The sequence below is a fragment of the Schistosoma haematobium genome, chromosome ZW (assembly GCF_000699445.3).
Source record: "Schistosoma haematobium chromosome ZW, whole genome shotgun sequence".
Classification (NCBI taxonomy): Eukaryota; Metazoa; Platyhelminthes; class Trematoda; order Strigeidida; family Schistosomatidae; genus Schistosoma; species Schistosoma haematobium.
In genome coordinates, this window is record NC_067195.1 from 67345218 (window position 1) to 67355695 (window position 10478).

The 10478-nt window shown below is 31.5% G+C and overlaps 1 protein-coding gene across 1 annotated transcript in view; it reads right to left on the reverse strand.

The window, feature by feature from the left end:
- ATAD1 (ATPase AAA domain-containing protein 1) overlaps window positions 1–8334 on the reverse strand; it is a 34251-nt gene extending 25917 nt beyond the window's left edge. Inside the window, exons 1-2 of the mRNA XM_051218830.1 lie at window positions 8011–8334; window positions 2655–2771 (exon numbers count right to left, since the gene is read on the reverse strand). Coding sequence (XP_051072246.1) covers window positions 2655–2771; window positions 8011–8325 — 432 coding nt within the window. The 5' untranslated portion in view covers window positions 8326–8334. The remainder of the gene's footprint in view (window positions 1–2654; window positions 2772–8010) is intronic.
- Window positions 8335–10478: the final 2144 nt, after the last annotated feature.

A 10478-nucleotide genomic window follows, 5' to 3' on the forward strand; every position in this document is an offset into this window, starting at 1 on the left:
GACTACCATGGGTCGAAAGCTCTGGGAGTGAACCCCTAAGAAAACCACCTACTTCAGTTTCGGCACTCAGAAAGTATCCCAGCCTTCACATAAATCGAATGACTTATGTGGCACATATATATTTGTTGCCTTTTCGTACTAATGTTTATGTGTTTAAATAAACAAATAAAATAAATATTACTAATGAAACTTTTAAAAATTAGAAAAAATTTATCTACATTTTAAAATATCTCAACTAGGTTTAACTTTGCACATAAATTGTATGAATCATAGAATGATTCTAATGGTAAACATGTCGTATGAGATGATAGCTTGATTTGTAATACAATGATTGTACTTTAATGCTATCAGACAACATTTAATGTTTATGTAACGAACTTTACAAGTCAATTCTTTTAGTGGATCTTTGATATATATATATATATATATATATATATATATATATATATATATATATAATGTGGTTTTAAAAAATCTCGTAATACCAGTAGGAACTAGATTGATTCAGCAAGTCAGTAACAAGTAATATAGAACACACGAGAAAAATCCATTGGTACATATCAACACGACACCAGACATTAAAATGAGGAAAAGAAATTATCAAAATACAAGTGAAAATGAAAACAAAGATCATGCGATTCAGTTTCAAATATTTACCAAACCGAGACTGAATCGAAATGAAAAACCTGAAATTTATCACATTTTTATTATGAAGAGTAGAAGTTTGATGATTGTCTCAAATATAACCCACCCCCACATACACACATTATGCAAATGCCAAATAATTCTCACATAGTATGAATATCGTATTCAAGCAATAATAATAATTATTATTATTATCATTACTTATTAGTCGGACACATAATTATTGGTACAAGGTGGCACCAAATACATATGCGTCATACTAACAATGAGCTTGTGAAGAGATAGAGAACATAAACTTAGTATGATCAAAAGAAGAACAAAAGTGACACAGGAATTAGTGTATGAGAGTGAAATAATAATAATAATGGGAGAAATAGTTCAGTTAGGAAATATACAACCAGAGAATTTTTTCACTAAAGGAGTCAACTTTTATTAAAACAGTAAAAAGAAGTTATAGCAGGATTGACACTGGCTTCTATTTTGAGCCATGTCTGATAATGTCTCAAGCCACTGTGTTGCATCATTTCTACGACCCCGGCCAGGGAGCCGTGAAGAACAAACAGAAGTCAGCACGCTCTGACCACCAGGCTTTTCGGTCCTTACGCAAGCTTTACCCAATTTTATTACGTAATAATCATTCTTCATGGTCAAACTCGCTGTCATCTGGAGTAGACCAAAGTGCTACAATGAGCTGTAAGGAGCCTGAAGAAACACAATGCTTATGATCTGGACGTTTCGCGAAGCCGCAAGAGACTTTACTCGCCATTTTAATGCCATCATTCAATTGCAAAAGATGTTCATCTATACTTTTCGGTGGGATGGTAGCTAGCCTTGAACCTAACTCGGTTTAATATTTAGCTGCGACAGATTTACTGATATCAATCCATTTAGGACTATGAATCTGTTGGTCACTGGAACGTAAGGTAAGATTAGAGCAAACAAGGAGATGAACAGAGTTCATATAGGTATTCTAAAAGGAGAAGCAGTCTTGTACGCAATCACGCCAGCGTTAGCTGATCGCGATGTGGTTCAGGTTTGAGATGCAGAGGAAGGACGGCAGGTAGCAAGAAACACTGTGATTTGTGTAAAGTTGTAGTTGACCTGACACCTGACCTATGTATTAAAGTCTCCGGCTAGTGCTACAATATATGTCAAGCACACTTTCTACACAAGAACAGCTCATCCTTGATCACATCCGGGCTGCAATCCGTCAGAGCGTGGGCGGAGATGACAAAAAGACATGGTTTCTAGCACCGATTTCTTCGAACATCGATGCGGTTCTCGAATCTAACAGTACATAACCAACTGTAAATGGGGATCCGATCAATTAGTGTCGTCTCAGCTCTAGCGCTTAATGCGACATCGACACCAGTAAAATCAGATGAAGATTCTACAGGGTCCCCAGATAAACGCATGTGAAACAAGCTTTTCGAAGCGACAGATGGGAAGAGGATTTGTAGTACTTCACTAGGGTCTTGAATACGGGTCTCGGATAGATAACAGACGTCGATATTAAGACATAGCAATGAAACCTAGTTAGATGAGATAGATCATATTATTTGACGAGTGTAAACTGATACCAATGCACATATTTAATTTGAAATTCACCCTAAACACACATTTCAAACTACCACTACCACTTAATAAATTCATTTTGCAAGAAATTCGGATAATAGTTGTTCAGTAATAATAATAATAATTAATAATTAATTAATAATAATAGTAATAATAATAATGATGATAATAATAATAATGTTTGATCTATTTTGTTCATCAAATTTATGCTCTTGTAAAAAAGCATACCATGGTTTATGTTTCTGCACTAATATACAAAGGAACAATGTATAGAACGGATTTACATAATAATTATGAATATAATCATAAAAATGAACATGTGTTCCCAGTGTTGATGATAGTATCTTATCAACTAGTAAATGAAATATGAAATAAATTGACATAATTTAAAAGAAAGAAGGGGAGAAAAAAAACTTGAAAGAATTTCAGCTTACACGTTTTCGACATTCACGTTTTTCTTTCATAGTTGGATTAACTTGTTCAATTAAATAAAACAATAGTCGTATACTAATGCCAAGTCCAACTAGAGATATGATGACTTGAATAATTTTCTAAATAAAATGAAATTGATACAGATTTAATGATGATAATGAAAAGAGAAAAAAAACATGACGAAAATGAAGTAGAATAGAGAAATAACAATTCGATTATGATATAATAAATGATGTATGTAAATAAATGGATAAATAATTTATATTTAGAATTAGAAAACACAACTATGGAAAGGTTTATCAATAAGCATTTATTATTTCGCTTATATCTCTATATAACAATAGATAGAATTTATCTTATTGTTCAATATAGATAAAAATGGGAATATATATAATACGATCACATTTTAATCTTTATATGAAAAACTATGCGAAATTATTAATCAACATAAATACTATGATAGTTGATTTGTGAAGATTGTTGATTGGAGTTATGCAAATGAACCCGTTAAAGGCAGTGTGAATGACTATGAGGCACATCCTCCAAAGTGTTCATGTAACCAGTCATCACGACTATCCCACTCACCCCAACCAGGTAGTTCTAATATCATAACATGATTTAGACAAACAATTCTTAACTTTATGAACTTATGCCACATTTGAGGTTATAGTCCCCCAGAATTCCTCCAACCTACTGGTAAACATTGCCTATTGAGGTAGGTGGTTGCACATACGTGGTATACGTGTTGTTCAGTCCAGTTGCTAGAAATTCAATACCTCATCAACCGATTTGTCATCTTCATCTGTCTCTACATGCCTAACCTCAACATTGCTCACCTGATAGCATCAACGCATATTAACAATGCTTTGAAGATACCTACGATCATATACTAGTAACCTACGAATATCATTTATTCTTAATGAGTATGTTTAACACCTGTAAGGGTAAAGTGTCCCTTTGGTTGCCAAACGGAAATCTTGCCTCTGCTGCAAGTAACGTAATTTAGTATGTTCAACCGAGCTCTCTGAATCTGTGCCGAGATTTTGTCATATACACCAATATATAAGAGCTGATGAGCCTTCTTCTAAAGTATGGGGAGCGGTAGATGAACTCTCTATCATTGATTCAGGAGTTGATGCATATCAATCTTAAAGCAACACTTTGCATTTAGAGGGAGGATACAGTCAAAACATGATAATGTTCATATAGATTAGAAGATCTCGGATTTTGTTAGCATCTTGATCACGAAAGACAATGCCAATACTAATGAGAATTAAAACAATTAGGCAATAAAACATTCTTTAAGTAAAATAACTTCGAAATGTTTAACGAAAAATAATCGTGAATAAAAAAACCCAATTTTACTAAACTTTTCTAGAATACATGCCTTTGTAAGCTGTTCATCATCCAATTAAGACTAAAATGAAACAACAGTTTTTATTGATCAACAAAGAAACAAAGTAATGGAGAATTCTTTGTTCAAAACAGATCATTTTTTAATGGATGTTTCACCATGTTTATATACTTTTTTTAGACAAATTTCATAATGAATAAAAAATAACAGTTAGAAACATAAGCATGACAGAAATAAAAAACAAAAAATAGCTGAATGGAATAGCGGATGTGCAATATATTGACAGAAAAAATTTACTGAAGTTGGAAATGCGAACCATTAGATGTTAATCCAGTGATCTAAAGGATATGCTTTCGCAGCAAGGTCTGGTTACGCAATGCTGAGGAATTTCAGGCTGAGACGAAACAATTGGACAGTGGTGTCGAGCATTTACAGCGATTCTGCAGCTGTTCTTAATTAATGAACAAAACTTTGTTTAAATTAAACGGATGTTTGTAACTCATTCAAATAAATTGTTTTAGTTCGACACTTCACAATGATGTAGTGAGTAGGAAGGACGGTTTTACGTTGAAAAAAGTTCTCACTAAATCCAAAATATTAGCCAGTGTATAACTGTTGTAAAACATTTTTTCGAAGTATAGACACATAGTTTTCTATTATGAATGAAAAATAATAAAGATTGATATCATGTCATTCTGGTATGTAGCCAAAATAAATACTATACCGTATTCAAAACTTCGTATTACATGAACCAGACATAAAGGTTACATATACGATTTTTATTCTGTGAGAAATTTCATTAAAAATGGACCACTCCATTTAACCACTGTATGTAGCCTATAATGAATAAAAATATTGTTACATTGGCTGAGAATCGATAGATGATAAAACAATGAAAATATGAGTAAGGTATTTTAAGTTTGACTTCAGGGACCTACTATAGAGGTGCGTATAGTGGAGTAAGCTCAGTTTGGCTATTTCTGGCTTCCTTGCACTTTATTCTCTTATCCCAGACGATTGTTATCGCATAAAGGTGATGTTAAAATTATACACAACTACAATATTTATCGACTTGATACCAAAAATACTTAGTGTATTAACGAAACATGTACACCGTAGGAGCTGGATCATTATTTTATAACATAAAAACAAAAGTTCCTACTGTGGTATTATTAAGATAGAATTCAAATAAACGATTTCATTTTGAGACTAAACTGAGCTATATAGTTATATTGCAAAAACGTCCCGTCAAGACGAAAAAATATGGCAAGAAACGCCCTTCGGAACACTTAAAATATAGTTATGTATGGATTAGGACTATACTATCAAAATTATAAGATTCTTTTGGCTTAAAAAACAGCGTATTTAAGTTTATTTGGCCCTAAGAAGTGAGAGACATGATGAAAGGAAAACAAGTATTAAAATATTGAATAATAAGGTTATATCATACACATAGTTTGACATTTCGACAAAAGCAAGAACAAAGATTCTAGCGGAATAGCATGAATTCATTTTATTTCGTTGGTTCTCATCAGCTGTTTACAACCTGTGATATTTAAAATCATAATTACATAATGCGTTTAAAATTACTTAGATGAAAGAGTTTGGTTGGAAGTTATGTTGAAGACACATTAGTGTAGTATAGCAAGGGTGTAAATAAATTTAATAAACTGAATATTGTAAACAGTGTAATTACCAAACATCTCCTTGGTACGTGACATCAGGTCGATACTTTGCGATCTTTCAAGGTGATTAGTAAGCAACCAAACTCCAGTCTTCTGAAGTCTGCTGAAGCCATTGCTATCAGGCGTCAAAAACCTGACTTATGTGTTCAAAAGGAGATGTAATTAATCTTTCCTTGCCCTGGTGACAAATATTCCTTCGCTGCATCTTAAATTTTTTGGCTCTTTCTTGCATTTCTTACATCATTGAGTTTTATTTCATTTATCTTCCAAATTAGTAATCATATTTAATCAACTGAGATCTACTCATTTTATTCCTATCAGCGTTTACATATTATGTAATCACATGTTTTTGGCCGTTTGAATTGTTGTCACAATCAATGTTGTAGAATGTTCTTTCATATAAGGTAAATATCTACAATATTCGGTCTATTAAATTTATTTACACCCTTGCTATACTACACTAATGTGTCTTCAACATAACTTCCAACCAAACCCTTTCATTTAAGTAATTTAAACCCATTATGTAGTTATGATTATGTAATATGATTAAATATCACAGATTGTAAGTAGCTAATGAGAACCAACGAAATAAAGTGAATTAATGCTATTCTGCTAGGATCTTTGTTCTTGCTCTTTTCAGTAAGGTTATAATTCAAGCCAGTTCGTATTATGAACCACTGAGTGATTACATATGATTTTTCCATGATAAAAAAAGAGATAGCACACAATATTTCAGTGGCGAACATCTAAACACATGTTAAGTGATAGGAGGTAGTCACTAAGGAAGCTTTGACCTAAGTTTCATGTTAGTTGGTATTTGTCAGCAAAGTATTGCAATAATCTTGAGGATACTAATGTTTCCTGTGGGATTTGAACTCGCATCCCCCACCTATCATTTAAACATAGTTTACGCAGTTCTGAATCCCTTAGACTGATAAGTACATTGCAACTTAATAAATATGATTCCATCAGGACTAGAAAAACATGATACTGATCATCACACAGTGATTAATTAATTCAATCACATTAAAATAATATGTAGACCATAAACAAATTTTGCTATCAGTAGCATAGCACGTAATAAACCAAATGATTTACTTCATTTATTTACAGTGGAATTTCAGACTGAATCACGCTAAAAAATGATGAGCTTACTGAAGTTACTAATGATTAGTTAATTAATTAAGTGGACCGAAGACATTTAATGGTCAAATTGGTGGTTTGTATTTACGACTATCATAATGCATCCGTATACAATGAATACAAAATGATTAATAATTAGTTTGAGGGCACTAAAAAGGATTTAATTTTTTATTAACAGGTGTACTGACTGTATCCAAAAGTGAAACAGGTAACTGAATACACAGTCTACTCTGTAATTATATAGAAATTATCAAGAAAACGGAAATAGACAAATTAATACAACTAATAATGGTACTTAGTTTATTTTGTATTTCTAAAATTTATATTTTATCATAATTACGAATATAATTATGGACACTAGAAAATAAAACAACCCTTATAGAAAATATATGACATAATATATATAATTAAGTCCGAAATTGACATGATTTTCAAATAAATCCTGATATATGATGTGATTTCTGATAGAATCAGTGCACAAAATATTAAAATATGAACAAGTTAGAAATATTAACTACAGAAAAATAAATCGTTGATGAATATTTTTAGATAATAGCGCTGATTTATGTGAGCTAACAATTGTTATTATAATATAAAATTTTATCTGAATTGTAAAACGCCCATGGATGATTCGTAGTGAATATCAAGGTGGAACTATAATTTATGAACGAGCCAATCAGATTTAAGATAGTAGGTTTTGAATTTCAACGTGATGTTCATTCATCCATATGGTTAAATATCATTATGTCTAACTTTAATTCCTAACCCTACTGCCTAGCTGTAAATCTTAATCCTAATACTTCACAATACTTCACAAATCTTATTTAATTCTAGTAAGTAGATGGACATCTTCAATATCATCTAAGTGCCACTCAAAGATCGTACGTAAATTGTAGTTTTACCAAATTCAAATATTACATTATGCTACTGTAACGCAGACAAATTTAAAAATAATATATAGAATAATTGAACATTGAATAACTGATTCACAATAAACTATAATAATTCAACACGTTATTAAGTGATTAATATTTTCTTTTTCAATTATATTACAAAGGCTCTAAGCAGTTTATCTATAATGCTATAAAGAATTTAAAATTATAAAACTGAAACAACATACAAAGAATTAAAAGAGTAACGTAAACACTAATATTTATAGGTTATCAATTAACTTACAACAGCATCAACATTGAACTTAAATTTTGGCTGTAAATCAGCTGATAATTTATTTGTATATATGACTGATGATGTAGTTGAAGGGAAACAATTATACCACCAAAGACGAATTTGTGACCATATTGACGTAAGATTTGTGAAAATAACACTCCAAAATTCTTTTAATGAAGTTAGTACATGTAGTGAATCAGAATTATGCTTAGATTCAATAGGTTTTAATGGTATTTCATTGTATATTTCAAAGAATGGAAAAAATGACTGAATGAAAAGTGATTTTATTGTATGTCCATGATTATGAACTGAAAAGAATCCCATTAGTATACCTAAAATTAAATATTAAATATAAAATACAAATAATAACAATAGAGACAATGAATAAAGATATGATAGTACAGGAAACATAATTAACTTTACAAACAATCATTTATGATGAAAACAAGATTCATGAGTAAGTTGACTATATCAAAAAACCACGAGTAACTACAATGCAGTGATCTAAAGAGAATTTATTTATTTATGATATTTTAATAATTCTAATACACTGACTATTTCAACGAAATTAATCTCGAATGAGCAAAACATTGATTGATCAGTATTTTTTGTCATTTCATAACATAATCTGAAAATTCACACAACATCGGATCTTATAAAAAGTTAAACAGGATAAAATCAAAAAAAGATTTCAATTTACTTCATTTATAGAAATATAATTTCTTTAGCATTATATGATAGAAATTAATGTTATGTTTATCACTATACTGTCTAGTATATTAACTTTACTGATGTAAACTATTTAGTTTCGGAACATAAATAGTAATCAAAACAAAGAAGTCGGACATAGCCATGGAGATGAAACAACGATAAGTTTAAGCTTTATTTATTTTATTATGAATATTAGTTAGATATGGACTTCGCAGATGACCAAGCCCTCCTATCACGTACACACGAACAGATGCAGATGAAGACAGCCAGTGTAGCAGTAGTCTCTGCATCAGTAGGCCTCAGCATACACAAAGGGAAAACCAAGGTCCTCAAATTCAAAGCGAAGAACGGCAATCTAATCACTCTTGATGGCGAAACTCTGGAAGATGTAGAGTCTTTCACATACCTAGGAAGCATCGTCGATGGACAAGGAGGTTCAGATGCAGACGTAAAGGCGAGGATTGGCAAAGCAAGGGTCGCATTCCTACAATTGAAGAACATATGGAACTCAAAACAACTTTCAACCAATATCAAAGTGAGAATCTTCAATATGAATGTCAAGGCAGTTCTACTGTATGGAGCTGAAACTTGGAGAACTACAACAACCACAATCAAGAAGGTACAAGTATTTATAAATAGCTGTCTTCGCAAGATACTCAACATCCATTGGCCGGATACCATCAGCAACAGCCTTTTGTGGGAGAGAACAAATCAGCTTCAAGCTGAAGAGGAAATTATTAAAAGACGATGGAAATGGATAGGAGATACAATACGGAAATCACCACACTACATCACGAGGCAAACGTTAACTTGTAATCTTGAAGGGAAGAGGAAAAGTGGAAGGCCAAAGAACACATTACGTCAGGAATTGTAAGCAGACATGAAAGGGATGAATAACAACTGGAAGGAGCTGGAAAGGATTGCCTAGGACAGGATTGGATGGAGAATGCTGTTGAGCGGCTTATGCTCCTTCACGAGGAGTAACAGGCGTAAGTAAATAAGTAAGTAATTAGTTAGATATAAAGACATACTGAGTAGAAAAGTGTTGAATCATAATAATGATAGCAATAAGTTTATTCATTATCATAAATCTTATTTCTGTAAAGAATTCTCAGCACCAATATTATTGTGAACGAGAATACAGGTGGGGACAATAGATTGTATTTTAAAACAAAATTAGAGTTCTTTGGTGAAATATGAAAAGCATACGTTCAACACTTCATTTGTAAATCCTACATCAATTGTTTCAAACTTCATAGTTTCTTCATTGCCATAAGAATTGCTCTATATTCAAGTTCACTTCGACTAGATCTTCCCTACCTTCCGCTACCAGGGATTCCATTTCTGATTGGCATTATATATTAATGTCGAAATAAGTAGTATATAACACAATATTACAACAAATATCTCTTTACCATTTATTTGAATTGCAATAATTCAAAACATAATTTATAAATGTTTTTAACTGTTCAGGAATTAAAACCATAATTTTTTGAAATAGTTATTTATAAGATCTTTCTTGGTATTTCTTCAAAGAATAGACGAGAAGAAAAATATATCAACAACTTTTGTATTTCGATTTGAGTTGGGCAGTATTTAACCTTGTTGTAATTTGCATGGTTTTCATAATAGTACATGGGTACATAGAACTAAAATTTCTTATTCTATTTAAATGAATCTAAAAATGAGATTAATTACAATGTTTGTACATTAAAGAAGATTGTTTTCAAATCAACTGATGAAGTTTTAAACTATCATTAATATAT